Source organism: Carassius auratus, chromosome 30 (genome assembly GCF_003368295.1).
Source record: "Carassius auratus strain Wakin chromosome 30, ASM336829v1, whole genome shotgun sequence".
In the NCBI taxonomy this organism is placed as follows: Eukaryota; Metazoa; Chordata; class Actinopteri; order Cypriniformes; family Cyprinidae; genus Carassius; species Carassius auratus.
In genome coordinates this window covers 25,751,216-25,772,026 of record NC_039272.1, presented here as the reverse complement: position 1 = coordinate 25,772,026, position 20,811 = coordinate 25,751,216, and the positions used below count along the sequence as shown (strand labels likewise).

Genomic DNA, 20,811 nt, shown 5'->3' with positions numbered 1-20,811 from the left:
AAACCATTACACCTACGGAGAGTCCTCGTAAACCACAACTGAAAGTATCAGTGGCATGCAGGGGTATTTTAATATGAGGAGGTGTCAGCAAAGCCACACAGTGACTGCCTTCATTGTCATCACAATCATCAGCCACCACTCACACCAGAACGCACGCACCTGAATTCTGATCACCTGCCGTCTCCAATCAAGTCACCTTTAAGAACACGCTCCTCTTGGTCACTCATTGTCTGGTCTACTGTTCACATTCCTGAACTGTTCACAGACTATATGTGCAATACTTACCCATCTGTACTTGCCTCTAGATCTCCTGACGATTCACCAATGATTCTCCAACACTGTTCTCTTCCTTTACTGGCCTCTGATCTCCTATGGACCTGTGAAGAAACCACACATCAGCATTCAGCTAAGAACCATTGAACTAATCATAGTGTTTGATACTCATCTGCAATTTGATTCTCACAATCTGCTTCCTCAAGCCTGTCGACAAACCTGCCTGTTTATTCACTTAGCTGTTGTCTATGGCTTGATCTGTGACAGAAGACTAGACCTGAAACATTCACATCCATGCATCCACGGCCTCCCACTGAGGTTCTCGAGGAACTGGTCAATACCATCCGGGCTTCATTCAGGCCAGTCACAACTCCTCCAGTCTGCCTCTGTCTGTTCCATGGCCATGCCTGCTTCCTACATGAGAGCTCTCCGACCCCTGCCACAACGCCAGGGCCTAAATCCTCTATCTGCTGAAGGTGAACCAAAAACAACTGATAGCAGCTCTCAGTGATATGTGTTGGGTTCCCGCTATAATAGCAGCAACATTCACAAATGCTTACAGAACAAGCGGGAACCCAGTGTGCCTGTAGCTTTCTCTATTTCAGTTTTATAGCGTGATAGAAAGTCTAAGGCCTTCTCAAGCCAAAGGGCAAACTCATCTAATCTGCGGCCTATTATGCATCAAACTAAGATTGATGTAAAGACACAAAACACTGCCATCAAGTTAGCTCTTTTAAACATTCGCTCACTAAAAAATAAATCATTTCTAATCAATGACTTTATAACCACAAGCAATCTGGATTTTATGTTTCTAAATGAAACATGGCTTGAAGACAGCTGCAATGCAACAGTCCTTAATGAAGCAGCCCTTCTTAATTTAACTTACATGAGTGTTTGCAGGACTGTTAAGAGAGAGGAGGGGTAGCTGTTCTATTTAAAGATGTCTATCAGTGCAAGCAAGTGTCATTTGGTCAGTATTTGTCTTTTGAATATCTAGCGATTGTGCTGAAAGGTGTTCCACGCATTCTGTTTATTGTTATTTACAGGCCTCCAAAATACTCTCCAGCCTTTGTTGAAGAGGTCACAGAAATGTTATCAATGATTTCCTCAGAGTTTGACTGTTTTGCAATTGCAGGGGATTTTAATATTCACATAGATAATGCAGAAAACTACAAAATAAATGATAATGGTTCTAAACACTTTTGACCTGATTCAGCATGTGCATGGACCCACACACAAAGGTTGACACACTCTGGATCTAATCATCAGTAGGGGTCTAAACATTTCATCTAACTAAGGACTAAGACCAGTGTCACGGGACGAGCACAAGACAGACACAGTGGGCATGGCGTCAGGCCTCGGAGAGGCTTTTATTAACAGAAATCATAAAATAACACGGGGATAAAAGGTGACCAAAGAGGAAAAGTGTCCATTATAACAGGGAATCTGGTGTCCTCGTCGTGCTGAGGGGTTCGTGTGGGTCGGGCAGTGTTCATAGAGGAAGGGTCCAGGTAAGGGGCGGAGTCCGGCGGCCGCATGCGCTCCCCTCCTCGGTCCGGGGCGCGAGGGCGGCGGCTTCCTTTAGTGGCCGCATCTCTCTCGTTGGCCGCGGCGCTGGTAGGGGATGGACGGCCCGGCATCCTGGCCAGTCGGCCGTGTAAATGGGTGCGGTTCTCCTCCGGATCGCGGGTCCGGCAGCTCACGTCTCTTGTGGCGCGGGAGTCCCTCACTGCACCCTTCCTGGACCCACGAGGACACCAGTGTGCATGCACAGGGACGAGACCGGTCTCCCGAGGAGAGGCCCGTTGGGCTTTTAAACAGCAGCTGTGATGAAGCTCCATTCCCTTCAGGTGTGCCCCATCACACGCCGCCAGCCCTGACTCATCCAGCGCCCCTCCTCTCACACACCCACTCCAGTCTGGAGCCTGGTGAAGGGCGGCGATGTAGGACGGGGTGCCGGTGACAATCAGGGAGGAGGCAGCTGACTCGTCACATTCCCCCTCCCAAGCGACATCGCCGTCATCAGGGCGCCGCCCACACAGGAGTGCTACCATCCTCAACCAGGCTCCTTACGGTCGGAGTGGGCGGGGATTCCTCTCCGGGCGGTCCTCCCCCTCGCAGCGCACCGGAACAGGGACAGAGAAACCGGGTTTTAGTGACAGCCTCAACCAACCACAGGGCAAAATGACAATAACAGAAAAGTCACTTACCTCTTTTGTGGCTGGGAGGCTGTCCCCAGTTTTCCTCCGTCCCAGTCCGGGTTCTCATGAACAGTTGCAAGCGAGAGGGAGTGATGTCACCAGATGTTTCCCAACTGCGCTGTTTCCCAACTGCGCTGTCTAGGCTTCGCCTTGCCCGCATTCTCCACCAGTTACTAAGGACGTAGCACTATCTGATCACTTCTGTATTTTCTTTGATGTGTTGATCTCTGCTACCCCTGAATCTAGATCTGTCTCTGTCAGAAGGAGATGCATAAACGAGAACACAAGTGTACTATTTATGGAAGCTATATCTTTAACACCTAGCATTTCTGCAGACTGTTGATATTCTACTTGATTCCTTCAACTCAAAAGTTAAGAATGTTATTGATGATATTGAGCCAATAATAGTCAGTAAGAAGACAAACAGACAGAAATCAGTTTGGAGAAGATCAACAGCAGTTCAGACTATGAAAAGACAATGCAGAAAAGCAGAGCGGATGTGGCGGAAGACAAAACTTGAAATTCACTATTGCATCTATAAAGACAGCCTTCATGCGTTTTATGTGAAATTAGCCACAGCTAGACAACATTTCTTCTCAAACCTTATAAACAGCAACTTAAATAACACTCGTACTCTTTTTGCCACTGTTGAGAGACTGACAAACCCCCCCAAGTCAGATTCCCAGTGAAATGCTATCAGACAGCAAATGCAATGAGTTTGCTTCCTTCTTTTCTGAGAAGATCATCAATATCAGGAAGGCGATTAGCACATCCTCAAGTAATGCAGAGATCAGACAGAATAGGCCACAATATCAAAAAGATACTATGTCTATTTTTGAAACAATTGATAGCAAAATTCTGAAAGACATAGTGCAACACCTAAAATCATCAACCTGCTATCTTGACACACTCCCCACATCTTTTTTCAAAAGTGTGCTTAACTGCTTAGAAGCAGATCTCTTAAAAATGGTGAACACCTCACTTCTTTCTGGGACATTTCCAAACTCCCTAAAAACTGCAGTTGTTAAGCCCCTCCTGAAAAAGAGCAATCTTGATAACACCATTTTGAGCAATTTCAGACCAATATCTAATCTTCCTTTTACAGGCAAAATTATAGAAAAGGTAGTTTTTAATCAGATGAACAAATACTTAAACTCAAATGGATACCTGGAAAATTTTCAATCTGGTTTTTGTCCGCATCACATCACAGAGACAGCACTCATTAAGATAATAAATGATATTCACTTAAATTCTGACTCTGGCAAAATATCGGTGCTGGTATTGCTAGATCTCAGTGCTGCGTTTGACACTGTCGATCATAACATACTACTAGAGAGACTGGAAAACTGGGTCGGGCTTTCTGGGATGGTACTCAAATGGTTCAGGCCATACTTAGAAGGGAGAGGCTATTATGTGAGTCTAGGAGAGCATAAGTCTAAGTCGACGTCCATGACATGTGGAGTCCCACAAGGCTCAATTCTTGCACCGCTCTCGTTTAGCCTGTATATGCTTCCACTAAGTCAAATAATGAGAAAGAACCAAATTGCCTATCACAGCTATGCTGATGATACCCAGATTTACATAGCCTTATCTCCAAATGACTACAGCCCCATTGACTCCCTCTGCCAATGCATTGATAAAATTAATAGTTGGATGCGCCAGAACTATCTTCAGTTAAATAAGGAAAAACTGAAGTCATTGCATTTGGAAACAAAGATGAAGTTTTCAAGGTGAATGCATACTTTGACTCTAGGGGTCAAACAACTAAATATCAAGTCAGGAATCTTAGTGTGATTCTGGAGACAGACCTCAGTTTCAGTAGTCATGTCAAAGCAGTAACTAAATCAGCATACTATCATCTAAAAAACATTGCAAGAAGAATTAGATGTTTTGTTTCAAGTCAAGACTTGGAGAAACTTGTTCATGCCTTTATCACCAGCAGGGTGGACTATTGTAATGGGCTCCTCACCGGCCTTCCCAAAAAGACCATTAGACAGCTGCAGCTCATCCAGAACGCTGCTGACAGGATTCTGACTAGAACCAGAAAATCTGAGCATATCACACCAGTCCTCAGGTCCTTACACTGGTTTCCAGTTACATTTAGGATTGATTTTAAAGTACTTTTACTCGTATATAAGTCACTAAATGACCTAGGACCGAAATATATTGCAGATATGCTCACTGAATATAAACCTAACAGAGCACTCAGATCACTAGGATCGAGTCAGTTAGAAATACCAAGGGTTCACACAAAACAAGGGAAATCCTCCTTTAGTTACTATGCCGCCCGCAGTTGGAATCAGCTTCCAGAAGAAATCAGATGTGCTAAAACACTAGTCACATTTAAATCTAGACTCAAAACCTATCTGTTTAGCTGTGCATTTATTGAATGAGCACTGTGCAATGTCCGAACTGATTGCACTATATTTTCACTGTTTTTTTTATTCATTTTATTTTAAAATCATTTTCTAACTGTTTTTAAATTCATTTTAAAGTAAATGTTTTAATCATTTAAAAAGTTTTAAAATTGCTTGTTTTAATTTTGTTATTATTTTTCTTCATGATTATTTTACTTTCTTTTATGTGAAGCACTTTGTATTACCATTGTGTACGAAATGTGTTATATAAATAAACCTGCCTTGCCTTGCCTACGTGGGTGACACAGCTGAGTGTGGTGGCTTTCTTCTACAAGTTGCGCTATTCATTGAAATGCAACCATCGAAATTTACCACAGAGTGCTCAGAAGTAGCTTTTATGATTTCCCTCCTCTCTGGTCGAGCATTGTTGTGGGCGATATGGAATGCCAACAATGCCAAAATTAACTCCTATGAAGCTTTCACTAACCATTTCAAAGAGTTTTTTGGCTCCGCTACAGGAACAATCTCCATATCAGATCAGTTACTTCAATTGCACCAAGGTGATTTGACCACCAATTACTACACCTTGCAGTTTTGGATGCTGCCAGCAACCAGAGGGTGGAATGAGGCAGCTCTTCTCACCGCCTACTGACAAGGATTGGATTCCCGTATCCGTGCTCATGTTGCAATCTATGATGAATCTGTTGGATTGGAGAGCTCATGCAAAAAGCCAATTGTATCTCCCAATGCTTGTCAGTATGCCACACATTTGAAGCCGCCCACCAGTCTGATGCACCCACCACCAGTCCTCTAATACCACAGCTGATGCAACTGGACTCCACACGGCTCTCTCATGCTGACCGTGCTCGCCACTTCATGGCTGGACTCAGCATTTACTACGCTGCAGCAGATCATGCCATTGGGACCTGCCCCGTCAAACCCCCACGCCCTGTGGTGAGTACCCTTAAACTAGAGCCAGTTATTTCCACACTCTCCTTGCTATCAGTGCAACTACTCACTCCAGATCATTCTATTACAGACCCATCCCTCATCGACTCGGACTCCTCAGGCAACTTCATCTCACAGTACATTCTCAATACATCTGCCCCGCTCTTGTTAAGCCCAGGAACTCCGAGGCGAAACTATACAAGGAAAACCACTAGGGCATGGGCGGCTGAAATACAGAACTCCACTGCTGAAACTTAAAAAAAAAAAAAAAAGCAGTTTGCATGAGAAAGAAATCACGTTTCTGGTACTGGAGGGACCCATGGTGCATATCATCCTGGGATGCCCCTGGCTCGTTCTCCACTCTCCAGAAATCAGATGGTACTGGTGTGAAGTTACTTGCTGGAGCGAGTTTCGCCTTTTTGCTCTGCCTAGACCATTCAGTGGGCCCCTTAACCAGGCGTTCATCCGACCATCCACTTCACCAGCAGCTTTGAGCTCCTTTTTCATGGGAAAGAAGGACAGGGGCCTGCGGCCATGTATTGACTATCGTTTTCTGAACTCCCAAACGGTAAAACTTCCATATTCACTTCCCCTGGTACCGATCACTCTCCACGGAACTCCACGGGGCACACATCTTCTCCAAGCTGGACCTGCGAAATGCTTATTAACCTTGTTCGTATTCATGAAGATGATGATTGTAAGACGGCATTCATCACCCCCTCCGGCCACTATGATTACCTAGTTTTACAGTATGGCCTCACCAAAACCTCTCCGCCTTCCAAGGTTTTCTGAACAAGGTGTTCCCGGAGTTCCTACATAGGTTGTGATCGTTTACATCGACAATATACTCTCATACTCCCGGAACCTGATTGACCACCATCACCAAGTAAAGCTGCTCCTCCAAAAGCTCCATCAACACATGTTTAAGAAACTGGCACTTTAAAATGCTATCAGTCAATCATTATCTAATCAAACATTAGCTAAAAAAGGCACATAAAGAGACAAGAAAAAAGGAGAGAACAATCTTGCACCAGCACTTAAATATATTTATTTATTGTTTGCTTATTTATTGTTGTAAATTTTGTTTACCTTGTTGTTGTATTTATAATGGATAATCTTTTAAGGGAATACATTTTTCCTTTTAGATTTACATTATAGTTATATTATAGTTGTGGCACATTTAAGCTATTGTTTCTAAATGTGCTCCACTAAAACAGGTCACACTTCGGCCCCCTCAATGTTTAAACCAGAACTACACCATCGCCTGCCACATTGAAAAAACATTAAAACATTAAAATCATATTTGCCTGAGTGTTTAAAGCAAAATTCTTTGGTTGAAATACAGCATTTTAAAATGTTATAGTATCTAGCCAACTATTTTCAAAGTATCAATGTATTTTTAATTTCAGCTCTATAGTGAAAACGTTAAATTAAACTAAGATATAAAGCATATTTTATTTGTGTAGGCCTACAGTACATTATGAATGTGTGTAGGCTAATGTAGCATTGCTTGTGCAAGTGTGCATACGTAGTACACTGGCTTTATGTGTCATCTGCATTTTTGCGTGTGTGTGTGTGTGTGTGTGTGTGTTAATAAAAGCAAAAAAGATGTGCTCAAAGTACACATTTGTTTATTTTACTTAAACCACAGTCTACGTACAACTCATATGCAAATCAACATCACGAGCATGCTGTGTCTCATCATCTCCTGAGAGACTGAATGCTGCCCTCTAGTGTGAGTCTTCAGTTATGTTCACTCTGGATGGTGTGACAGTAAAATTAATCTTTGGGAAAGTTAAGTTACAACTTATGAACGTAACGTGTTTAATTCGTGAATGTACAGCAGAGGTGGAGCTTACCGGCCAGAGAGTAAGTCTACACAAACACACGCTCTGCTGAACGCAGCTGCAGTGTTAACGTTTTTAACTTTAAGATAAGGATAAACGTTTAGTTGACATGAAATCTTCGAAATGCAGTAAAATAACGAATGTGAGTGACCACATGTGTCGTCGATATTACTATAAATGATGGTGTCATCAACTTAATGGGAACACATTTCTAGATAGTACACAAATTAATGTAACAGAATTATTAGGCTAACATATTATTATTATTAAGTCATGAGAAAACTAGTGGGCTAATTCAATGGAATAGTGTGGGGGACATAAACAAAATCTCATTGGATACAGTTTAAAAACTGCATCCAGTCAATGATGAGAATAAAATACAAGCGTGACTGAATCAAATAAATTATGTCACAATAATTTTGGTGATTTAAAAAACCCAAGAGACACTTGTAATTTGCAGTTTGGCTTTCAGATCCATTTCCACATTTCCAAGGAACTCTGACTAGAGAAACTTGCTATCTGTTGTGCCATGAACTGTAACCCTTTTATTGCCAGAATAATGAGGCAACACTTCTGAGATGTAAGCTGTGTTTGAAAAACAAAAATTTTTAAAGTTTAAAAATCATATCACTTTGGGAATGTATATATGCTGCCTTCAGTCAAATCTGTTCTCTTATATCTATGACTAGTGAAAAGAACAATCATAATTCCAGCCTTTATGCAGAGTGATGTATTTGAATAAATAGAGCTATGCCATATTCAATCAAAGACCAAGCACACTTTAAGTTTGCCAGTGTACATAGACACGGGTAGAGTTGAACGCATGCTCTTTATTCTCAAGCTTTTCGAAGTTTGCTGTCTGCCTATTGTTGTTTTATGCAAAAAGTCAGAGTCTGGATAGGACACACGAGGGCCTTATGCAAATGACGTGTCTATTGGCTGGTGCGGGATACTGAAGAGGTGAATGCTCTTCTACTAACCCACTTTGCTAAATGTATTTCTCTGAACCTTTTTGAGAAAGGTTCACTCAGTTCTTCATTGAAGACCTGAGAATAGCACCACAGACGCAGGGATATAATCAACAGATCCTGGATCCGTGGGGTTTCCTGCTATAAGGTAAGTGTAGATGTACTTCTCAAAGTTTTTATCTAAAATACTAAGCCTTTTCTCCCAGATGCCTGCTCTCTTCTCAAGCAGTGACCGTTTTGTGGAATCATATTGTTTTGCATTGTACCTGTTCACAGCTCTCTATATTGGCAGATTTAAATGTTTTTGACTAGAAGAGATTAGGGTGGAGAGACAGAGCGATTGTGGTGAATGATGAATGGGGATACCCTTGCACTTATGAATATTACAACAAGCCCTTTACATAAAGGAGAGCATTTGAAAGCTGGACACATTAGAATAAACCTCAAGATCATTTTACTGGCCGGGCCATGGCATGAATTGCCCCAGTGTCTGCATAAAGTTGTGATCCTGTAGGAAAATCAGCTGTATTTATCATTACAGATATTAAGATGAGCACAGAAGCTGTTGAACAGACAGAATCTCAGCATGAACAAGCTGGTAAGGAGACTTTTCACTCTCTGGAATATTGTCATTTGCCTTGAAATGATGGTCAAATTAGCTCTTGATTAATGTATGTTGACATTTGAATGTAAATAACATCACACATGTATAGTCAATTATATGCTAATTATATATATATATATATATATATATATATATATATATATCTATATATATATATATATATATATATATATAAAATAGTTTTCTGATGAAGCTTTGTAATGTTGTAAAATAGCATCAACTGTGTCTTCATGCAGACTTCAGTAAGTCAAATATTTAATTAAAACTAATTAAATACATGTAGCTAAATGTAAAAATATCCTATGCTACATTACAAATATTAGGTCGTTATTCTTAAATATTGAACATAATTTCACTGCTTTTAGTGACATCCAATGGTTATTTTTTAAGGTAATTTACTCACAAATGGTCCACTCTCCTGTTATCAAGTCTTTTTTGATACTGTGGTTAACTGTACAGTACAGTGTTTTTGATTCAGTTTTACGTTCCTTCGAAATGAGGATCATAATTTCACGAACTGCCACTGGGCTTCTTCACAATAACCGTTTGTGGTTATGAACATAAAATAACTCTTTGTGTTGATGAGACACTGGTCACGCTCTCACACGTGAAAGTCTGTGCAAGTGGCTTTGTGCCAAAGTCATTTTTAGGTAGATTTCTAACTCTAAAATAATTTTTTTTATAATTTTTTTTTTGGTCCCCACATTTTTGTACTTCTAAAATAAAACGTTTTTTTTTGTGACGTATGTTGAGTTGAATACACAGTTAGGTGCGTGATGAGTGCAGGCTGATGGCTGAGAAGTCTACCAGGATGTATGTGGCGGTTTGTTTGCAGTGAAGCGCTCATAGCTTCAGGCGATACTGAATCATGGTCTGCTTACAATGGCTTCTGTAAGGAACAGTCTTCTTTTAATGAAGAACCTGAGAGAAATTACAATTCAGAGAGAGCAGAGTATTGTCACTGAAAGTTTTATATATTTCATTTATGTTCCATCACCTCTGTGGTGTGAACTGTTTGAGTATGGATTAAGGTTAAGGTTAGACCCATCAGATGTCCCATCAGGTCATGTGATAACTACAAATATTTGGATTGAATGAAAAATGTTGTTCATGTTTACAAATAGTCTTGTTACATAAACCCTGCGGGAACACTACTGAAGTCTAAATCAAATTTTTTATGTTTAGTTTTGAGGAAATTGTATTATTTTTGAAATGCAAAGACACAATTGCTTATAAATTAATTCCAAAGAAATGGTTTACTTTCTGACTATAGATTACAACAGACCGATTATTGTGAAATATACTCCAGTCTCTTTTTTATTTAATCATTTTAAAAGTATCATAACTTATGTGCAAACATGTGACTTGATGACTCTAAACATTCTGAATTTAAAATCAGTGATTTTAAAATGATATAATGTCATTAAAATACAGAGAATATGTTACAGCAGGTTTTATAGTCACATTATTTTTTATTTCAAATTGTGTCTGAGAGAGAGAGAGAGAGAGAGAGAGAGAGAAACAGAGTGTAAGAGATGCACCTGGAGGTCTGTAAGTATTCAAATGTGAAGGCCTCTAAAAGTTGCCATGGAAACTCATTTGCATGATCTGATGATTTCCATACTGGAAGTTTGGCTCAGGAGAAGGGTAGATTTCCATATTGTGGAGTGAGTGAGTGCCGTTCTAACCACGGCCTCATAGAGATGGATTTGAATTTCAAATGAAGAGAGATTACCTGGTATTGACGACCTCTGAACCCCCGACTAACCCTCCTCGCTCAGTTTAATGGAACATTTGGGAGTTTGTTTTTATGGTATGGTTAATCATTGGACTTATGATGAACACCCTTTAAAAGAAATCATCATAATAATAAAAATCATAATTAAAGTTTAAATGAAAAACTAAAATGTTTTGTGAAATTAGCTGGATCCTGTGGGAGGCGAGGGATCCTTGAATGTTAATGCGTGACTTTCACTGTGATTATCTTTTCATTTTCCAGACATTGAACAAAACGGCATTGGCTTCACCAGACAAGTGAGTACAAACAATGTTTGACTTAATATTCATCATCTGTAAACAGCTGTTTTGGTATTCAGAACAGCTCATTGCTCCTCTTATGAAAAGAAACTGGAGACTTCAAGGGCAAAACAGATTAAAAGTTTACTAAAGTTTTCTAGTGTTCCAGTATGAGAGATATTTGAGCAATAATACTATATTAGTTCATCAGATCAGCCTGTCATACGATCTAGTGTTGAGGACACAGGAACTAGCTTCAGGCTTGTAAGGTCATTTGCATACTGTGCCTGCGGGAGGGGAAGGAATGTTTGTTAATGGCCCTCTCCGGCAGAACAAGTCCAGCAGCCTTACTGGTCTCCGAGTGCACACAAAGAGCGTGTGTACACACACACGCATACACACATGCCTGAGGACCAAAACACAGCAGTGTTCACAGGTTTGTGTTGTCTAACAAAGTCTTTGTTTCATGTGCAGATTAAGACTGAGAACCTGAATGATTCACCTCATTCTGTTTCGTCACACAAGACATGCCACCTAACTCAGGGATCCCCGGTGCCTGGAGGCCAGCTTACTGGGGTACAGCTTCATAAACCCAGACATAGGGAGTCATGAATTCCATCAAGAGCATGTTTGGGTCACATATTTTGCACAAAAATATCAAATGGAAAAAAAAAGACAAAAATCAAGCCTTTTTTGAGGCACTGTAACAGTACTACTTTAATAACAGTAAAGCAACACTTTACTTTAAAGTGTTTTCATTTATGAGAAAAAAAGTGATGTATTTATTTTATTAATTCAGGTTTAATGAGAAGCATTTATTTTATTGTATTTATGTATTTCATTATTCAAGTATTTATAAAACATGGTAGCATTTGATAATAATTTATAATAATTTAATAATTCCTAAAATACGGTAAAATATAATCTAAAATGTAAAAAAAATCTATATTAAATATGCATTCTGTTATTCAAGTAGCTATTTATGAAACTTTGTAGTATTTGTTTACTTTAAAAGTTCACCGAAGAACTAACATTTTGCCATCATTTACTCACCCTCATGTCGTTCCAAACTTGTATGAGTTTCTTTCTTATGTTTTACGTAAAAGTAGATATTTTAAAGAATGCTGGTAATCAAGCAGCTGATGGTCCCCATTGACTTCCATGGTGTTTCTTTCCCTTCTATGGAAATCAATGGGGACCAACAACTGTTTAGTTCTTCAAAATTCTTCAGAATATCATCTTTTGTGTTCAACATAAATAAGAAACTTATGATAATTTATTATAGGCGCACATCCAGCTAGGCAAGAAAACATGCAATCTACCTGAGGGAAGATGTCTTTCAGTATTGCCAGTTAATGTTGTTAAATAGAGAAACAAAATTACACATTTATTGATAAACCTGGACCTCATTAATATTGAAGAACAAATTCAAGTGCCAAAATCAGCCCACACAACTCCAAGTTCTCATTGGTTGCAAGAATGTTTTAGTTCAACATTTTAAATGTCATTGTTAAAAAAATGCTTAATTGATTGAAGTTTCACAGATGTTCAGTTGTTATATTTTCAAATTAATCCACAAATGACATAAGCTGTTAACTTTTTCAATGTGGCTGACACTCCCTCTGAGTTCAAACAAACCAATATCCCGGAGTTATTCATGTACTAAAAAAGTACATTGACTGAACTGCTGTGAAGAGAGAACTGAAGATGAATGCCGAGCCAGATAATGAACAAAACATTGACTCGTTCACGAGTCAAGAACCAGTTGCATCGGTTTTAGGGTCACCAGTTCTTCTTTCGGACAGTTAAATAAACTATTAAATAAACCGGTTGAAGAAAACGGTTCACTGGTTCTTTTGAGCTCAACGTAATGGCGTCATTGGCGATGATTGGCCTTGATTCAAGTCTTCGGTTCATAACATTAGCACAGTATCAGTTCAGAATCAATCACCAAAAGAATCAGTTCGGTTCAGACGCTCTGTGTGTCGGTCTGCTTCACACTGAATCACACATGCGCAGTATCATCAGTTCCTCGGTTCTCGAATCGGACGCCTCCGACAGAAATGGTTCTTGACTTGAGAGCGAGTCAGTCTTTTGTTCGTTATCTGGCTCGGCTCGGTGTTCATCTTCAGTTCTCTCTTCACAGCAGTTCAGTCAGTGTACTGTTTGAGTAAATGAATTACTCCTGGATATTGATTTGTTTGAACTCAGAGGGAGTGTCAGTCATTTGTGGATTAATGCGTATTATAGATGCGAACCGTTTAAAACGATTCAGTTCGATTTGGTGAACTGGTTCAAAAAGATCCGGTTACATCGAATGATCTGTCACAAACCGGATATCACAAACTGCTCTGTTTTGAACTCTCTCACAACAGACACGGAAGAGAAAACAATGCTGAATAAACTCTTAGTTTTTGCTATTTTTGGACCAAAATGTATTTTCGATTAATCAAAAAACTGACACTCTTATGTCACATTGACTACTTTGATGATGTTTTTCTTACCTTTCTGGGCATGGAGAGTATACCGTACACACAGTTTCAATGGAGGGACTGAGAGCTCTCGGACTAAATCTAAAATATCTTAAACTGTGTTCCAAAGATAAATGGAGGTCTTACAGTTAGTTTGGAACAAACTGAGGGTTAGTTATTAATGACATAATTTTGCTATTTGGGTGAACTAACCCTTTAATGACGTGGTACAGAACAAATATTTTGAGTGTCCCTTATTTTCCTAAAAAGAATCACAGTTGTCCCTTATTTTAATTTTCTGAAGTTGGCAACCCTAATGCAAAAGTTAATTAAAGATTATTTTAGAATACATTATAGGATGTACCGAATATTCTTCAGTTTAAGTCAAAACAGAAATGTGACAAATAGACTATCAGAACTCTGTAATATGGCCAAAAACAACATTTTCTTACAAGGTAACACGATGTAACCTTGCTCTCACTTGAAATGTGTCACATTAAATCCTTGAATTTGAGGGTATTGGACCTGGAAATTCCTTGAAAGGGCCTTGAATTTGAAGTTAAAAGGTTCATATGATGTTGCTAAAAAGAACATTATTTTGTGTATTTGGTGTAATGCAATGTTTATGTGGTTTAAGGTGGAGAAAAACACATTATTTTCCACATAATGTACATTATTGTTGCTCCTCTATGCCCTGCCTTCTGAAACTTTTAGATTTTTACAAAGCTCATCGTTCTGAAAAGCGAGGTGTGCTCTGATTGGCCAGCTGTCCAATGATACGCCCCTTAACAAACTGTAATGCCATGTCCTGGTGCGACCAGACAAAACCAATAAAAACAATTCCAAACAAAGTAAAAACACACTTATATTGTGTGTTGCGTATTGCGCTGCATAAACATAAAACCATGTCTGCATTTGTGATCTGAGAAACGATAAACAACAAGCACGACTCTACACTGCTTAAAACTCACGTTTGAATCATTAGTGGCAAATTCTTTAAATATAAAACACATCGATCCAGCGATCCACAGTGCAAAGTTGATGTATGTCCTCAGAGACCAGCACAGATCAACTCCAGGCATGACAAACCAGATATCGTCCTCTTTTTAAGGCCAAACAAAGTAGTTTCACTTTCACATGGAAACACACAGCGGTGTTATGCAAATCTCCCCACACAGTGACGTAGACATGAGGGGGCATGCACAAATCTTAACTTTGATAAAGAATATCTCTTTGGATTTGAGACTTTAGTCCTTGCAACTTCACAGATCTTCTTTATGCACCAAGAGCTTGTAACACTCCAAAGAAAAAGGAAAAATTTTAATCGCATCATATGACCCCTTTAACCAAGGTGTGGGAACCCTGCATGTATAGATATGTATATTAGTATTTCACTCTCTTGTATTTATAATGATTTAAATTAATAATTGAAATGAAATGAATTGTATTAATGCAGGAAAACAGAATCTAATAGTTATAACCATTAAGAATAATGTAAATTAAAAACAAAAGCATTAGGGTAATGAGATTTTGGGGCAAATGTGCTTAATAATGCAAAAAATCTTAATAGACTTTATGCAAAATAGGTTTTCTTTCTTTCTTTTCTGTTTTTGTTCTGGACAAAATGTGACCCGAGCATGTTTTTGTGGGATGCAATCCTCTAAAGTTTACACCAAGAGTAACTGTGGTGTAATATGGCTGATGATTGGTGTTTTTAGGAGCTGCCCTCCCTGCACTCTCTGCCCCAACTAGTCCTGATGCCTGGATCTCACCTGTCCTCTCCTTCATCATTTCTCCTCTCGCAGGCCCAATCAGGACACCAAGGTCAGTGGATGTACTGGGTCACTGGGTCATGTTAGGGATAATGCTGTTCATCAGTCTGCATCCAGGAGAACATTATGTCTGTCTGCTGTAACTACAGTACAAACATTTTTATATACTGATGTTTACAGCACTGCTGCAGCCCAATCTGCTTTCATTGCCCTCCCAGTCCCAGACAGGACTCCTACCACACCAGCCTGGCCTCGCACTCACCCCTCAGGTACATCTCGGCCGAAAACAACAATATATATATATATATATATATATATATATATATATATATATATATATATATATATATATATAATTTTTTTTTACACTGTGAAATATAACAAATGGGGATTATATAATGGGAATAATCAAAAGTATCTTTCATTTGTCAGCCAAGCTTTATAAAAAAAAAAAAAAAAAGTTTATCACTACTATTACCTTTTTATTCATTTTTAAAATTACTTTCTATTTGCATTTGCATTGTTTTTTTGTCATTTTATTAGTTTCATTTAAAAATAATTTTATCATAAGAAATGTAAATTTGTGCAAACCTTTGATCGATATAACATAGCAAAAACACAGTATTACCATACTGACATATTACCATAATGCATAACACCAGGTTACTTTTTTATGGACATGAGAAAAGGAAAAAAACAAAAGAGAGGGCATTAATAAAATAAACAAAAATAAAGAATCGGCCAATAAGACAAATAGTATGTAAGCAATTAAAACTGCTTATCTAGACCCTAAAAGTTTTAATTTTCTCATAAGGCAATGAGCAGGTCAGGTCTGGCTGGCTCCTCAATGGACGGACACCTGGATATGTCTCACCTACAGGTGCCTAAACATGTGGGATCCCCTCAAGAGGAACCCAATGACCTGGAGGAACTCGAGCTGTTTGCTAAAGCCTTCAAACAGAGACGCATTAAACTCGGCTTTACTCAGGTAAGACTGTGCCTGACTTTATAACTCTTTTAGCTGTGTATTTTATAGTTTTTTTTCATTATCTTTATCTCTTTAAAAATAGTATTGATTTATATGAACATTTTTCATGTATTATTCTCTTTTTTTTCATACATCTCTATTTAAAATATAAATGTTAGGTTATAAATATCAGCAGCAGAACTGAACTGAGAATGCATTTCAAATGTTGAGTCAGTTCCTGAATTTGATCTAATGGTAAAGCAGAAAACATGATGCAGAACTGTAATTTAAATTTGAATTTTAGGAAGTAGAATTAGAATAGAATAATATTTAAATAAAATTATAATAAGTAAGTACTTTTTATTTTTAATGCAGTTAATTTTGCACAACAATACAACACATGGGAACTAGGTATTTTTCAGTCTATAAAAGTCACCATTTAATTTAAATACATTTCATTATGTTTAATACAAATACTTCTATCATTTTGGACTATACATGCTTTGTCTGTATTCAGTAAATAAAAAATAATATTTTCCCAAAATTTAGGATGTTTTCATGTTTGTCAGCTCAACGAAATTCAAGTATATTGTGACCGTTTTTAATTACCATTTTATTACTTTTTCTGTAATATATATGATTTATATTATATAATACAATATATGGATGTATGTAAAGTATAAAAAAATGCTGTTTCTGTTATCTAACTTTAACTGTAATTTCAAATGTCTGTGGTTTTAGAAACTCATATCTAAACTGAAAAGAAGCCAATAATTGTGATAGTCAATGTTGCCCAACCCTTAATCCAGTTCTTAAACCAGTGTGTGTTGTGGCTGCAGGGTGATGTGGGTCTGGCAATGGGAAAGCTGTATGGAAATGACTTCAGTCAGACTACCATCTCACGCTTTGAGGCTCTCAATCTTAGCTTCAAAAACATGTGCAAGCTCAAGCCCTTGCTGGAGAAGTGGCTGAGTGACGCAGGTATGTGCTGCTGCCCTCTCCTGGACAGAACTGACTGACTAATGGTTTCTCTCGAAGCATCAGCAGGATTTTGTTTTGTGGACTGCACTCTACTGTAAATATCTGCGATCTTCAACCTTGTCTTCCCTCTCAGAGAACTCACCGTCCGACTCCATGACCAACCCCACCACCCTACCTCCCCTTCTGGAGGGTTATGGGAGGAAGAGGAAAAAGAGGACAAGCATCGAAACAAACATCAAACTCACACTAGAGAAACGCTTTGGAGATGTGAGTCTGTGTTATTTGAGTTTTATTGAGATATTATTATGTTATTATTATTCTTTTAAATTAGGTTTTATAATTTTATTTTCATTTTAGTTTTTGCATATGTTTGTGTGTGTGTGAAGACTTCATTTGCAAAATCAGATTTACATTTTTTTTTTCAAATATATATGTATATGCTGTTTATATATCTATTATCCTGCATTCCAATTACTATCAATCAAACTGAAGTTGAGAGGTTTTGATTAAATAATAACAACAACTACAAAATACAACTAACACAATAAAAACATAACAATAGAACATAACAATTATCATTTTTATTTTATTTTTAGTTACTCATTTTTACTTAAAACATGTATTGAAACTAAACAAAAAAAATGCCAAATTGCTGAAATTTAAAAAAAAAAATTAAAAAAGGTTTAAGGTTATTTATTTTATTTTATTATTATTCAGTTAGTTAGTTATTTTATTTCAAGTAGCATTTTATGGTTTTAGCTATATGATAACCCTGTATGAATTTGCATGTATTTTCAGGTGCTTCGTCATTTACCGCATATGACCATGATTTATTATTTACCTGTTTTTATTGCTAGTCATATCAGTCCAATTAATTAGGGAGAGGGACATTCACATTCTAAAGAGCATTTGATTAATACAGTAAGCAAGAATAATGATTTTTAATTTGGACAGAGATCAAAAATGTAATTTTCTAATTTATATTAACATAAAATAATTTTGTAGCATTTATAATATGTTACTGAAAAAAAAATTATTTCATAAAATTTGATCTTAAACTGTTTTAAGATTCTGAAACTTTTGCTCTAGACAGGTAACATGGTCTTTTTCATTCGGCAATGACAAAGTGCAGCAGTTTGCTTGCAGTGCCTCCTGCTGCCTGTGATACATAAACACACTTTCTACCCCAAACAGAACCCAAAACCCAACTCTGAAGAGATCACACTCATCTCAGAGCAGCTATCCATGGAGAAAGAAGTAGTGCGAGTTTGGTTCTGCAACCGACGGCAGAAAGAGAAGAGGATATACTGCCCTATTTCCTCTTCACCTATGAAGTCCCACAACTACAACCCTCGTCTGGTGAGGCTGAGCAATCATTACTGAAATTTAGCAAAAATTTAGAACATGATCCATAATGCACACGCTACACACTCATAACAACACAACCTAAATGGTGACTATCAAGTCTTGTTACTAATAATCTCTGGTTCAACATGGATAAAGACAGATCTTATTTGTTTCAAACAGGACGTTTTTAAGAAAAGTAGAAATTTATTTAATAAAACATTGAGATTTGGCAATACTTTCCACTAGAAAACTGTCCTAAACATTATATTACATTGTATTATATAATATTACACATTTCAAAGCCTTGGGGTCAGTAGAACATTATTCTTTTTTTTATTATTAATACTTTTATTCAGTAAGGATGAAATAAATTGCTCAAAAGTCACAGCAATTGCACTCAAGACTGACTGGAGTAATTGCCATCAAAACAATGTGATTTTAAAATATGTATTTAAATAGAAAAGGTACATTTAATTATGATATTTCACAATATTTAAGTTTTTCTGTATTTTTGTGTAGTGTACATCATGCTTTTGTGGTTGAAGCGATGTTTGTTTTCCTTAAAAATGTTCTCCACCCGATTTCCCACTAATTTTGTTAATTTCCTGTTTCAGCCTTCAACTTCCCGCTCATTCAGTCCGCTCACTGGAGGTGGTAAGTATTGAGCTGGTCCCTCAACAAAGATTTGTAAACATCTTTTTTCAGACTTTTCTCCTGCTTTATCCAATCATCTTTTCATGAATACTTGAGCACTAAGGCATAACAAAATAACAGCATGACTTCCTGTAAAGCTGCGTTGTAATTCTATTTATCGTGTATAGCTCTATACAAATAAATTTGACCTGATTGTTGTTCCTGCAGTGTCATCAAGCTCCTCCCCCAGCAGCCCCAGTCGAGGCTCCTCCCCCAGCACGCTGTCCACTACATCCAGCCCCCTGACCACACAGGGGGTCAATCAGACGTTCAACTCCCCAGGGTAAAACCACAGCAAGTTGCTTCACACACACAGCCATCTTAACCTGAGCTGACTAGAAACCAGTAAAATGTACAAATGATGAATTCGACTCTTTCTTAGATCCTGGTATCGCTGGAACCCCACGTCATACCACCACTGAGCCGCTCTGAAGGCAACAGCTTCACTTCATAACGTACCAAACGAGAGAGAAATACTCATCCTGTAATGTTTACAAGCAGCACTAAATAAGGAGGCAGAACACAGGGAACCACTCTTCTGCCTCTCGTGGTCTTATGTTCAAAGGGCTTGTGAATAGAGCTTCACTGCTAATACCGAAGGGAAAAAGCACTAATAAGCAATGACACATTGTTTATGCAATCTTGTGATAAAGAACATGACAGACATGTTTGGCATTTTCAGCAGAGCTTTAATGTGCATGAAACCTTATTTCACTTTCTGTGTCAAATCTCTGTGCCAATTTTGTTGCAGATGAAGGTTCGAATCTGGCTTTTTGTGGATTGATAACGTTGATGTGAACAACTGCACATAACCAAAAACAAAACCACTGATTTTGAAATATCTTGTTTACATATAGCTTTATTAGAGACTTGTTTTAAATGACGTAAAAGGGTACTTTTATGAAGAAGTTTCATACGCTAGTGTTCTTGAGCATCATTGGCCCTGCTCAAGGTCAAGACTGGAACAGCTGGCTCTGATATTTGTAGTAAAGTTGAGACAACATTTAGTGGTTCCTTCAACAGTTTACAGTTCTCAATATATTTTCGGCATACACCTAGTTTTGTGTTTCTGGACATTTCTGAGGATTTCTGTCAGGGAAAATTTTATATGCAGTTCACTCTAATTTTATCCAACATTGTCCAAAGCATTTGAAGTTCCTTAAATTTCACATTTTAGCTTTTATGTATGACTAATAATATTATCTAGATATTGTTTGTTTGGTTGGTTGTTCTTTGCTTTTTTTTTATTTGAATAACACTGTTGTATATTTCTGTTTCTCTGTTTGACTTATTAAAATTTGCACTTAAATCTGTTTCTCTTTTTTTTTTAATTCAGTGCGATATA

General features: G+C 37.9%; 1 protein-coding gene across 4 annotated transcripts; it reads left to right on the top strand.

Moving 5' to 3' along the window:
* The first annotated feature begins 7,562 nt into the window (after positions 1 to 7,562).
* LOC113049782 (POU domain, class 2, transcription factor 3-like) lies at positions 7,563 to 20,786 on the top strand. 4 transcript variants are annotated; one of them, XM_026212415.1, is made up of 14 exons: positions 7,563 to 7,648; positions 8,648 to 8,742; positions 9,136 to 9,192; positions 11,219 to 11,253; positions 11,710 to 11,811; positions 15,425 to 15,530; positions 15,659 to 15,747; positions 16,293 to 16,466; positions 17,285 to 17,426; positions 17,560 to 17,693; positions 18,621 to 18,785; positions 19,388 to 19,427; positions 19,635 to 19,749; positions 19,849 to 20,785. In XM_026212415.1, exons 3-14 carry the CDS (start codon positions 9,144 to 9,146, stop codon positions 19,886 to 19,888), a joined length of 1,191 nt encoding a protein of 396 aa, XP_026068200.1. In that variant the 5' UTR covers positions 7,563 to 7,648; positions 8,648 to 8,742; positions 9,136 to 9,143; the 3' UTR covers positions 19,889 to 20,785. The 4 variants fall into 4 exon arrangements, with proteins under 4 accessions (XP_026068200.1, XP_026068199.1, XP_026068201.1 ...); XM_026212414.1 differs by lacking the exon at positions 7,563 to 7,648 and having other exon boundaries at positions 8,547 to 8,742; XM_026212416.1 differs by lacking the exons at positions 7,563 to 7,648; positions 8,648 to 8,742 and having other exon boundaries at positions 9,022 to 9,192.
* The last annotated feature ends 25 nt before the right edge of the window (positions 20,787 to 20,811 follow it).

Excerpts from the sequence above, each read along its gene's own strand:
- LOC113049782 (XM_026212415.1), top strand. The coding sequence starts at position 9,144 with ATGAGCACAGAAGCTGTTGAACAGACAGAATCTCAGCATGAACAAGCT. Across the intron at positions 15,531-15,658 it reads GGCCCAATCAGGACACCAAG|CACTGCTGCAGCCCAATCTG; the intron begins GTCAGTGGATGT and ends TGATGTTTACAG. Across the intron at positions 16,467-17,284 it reads TTAAACTCGGCTTTACTCAG|GGTGATGTGGGTCTGGCAAT; the intron begins GTAAGACTGTGC and ends TTGTGGCTGCAG.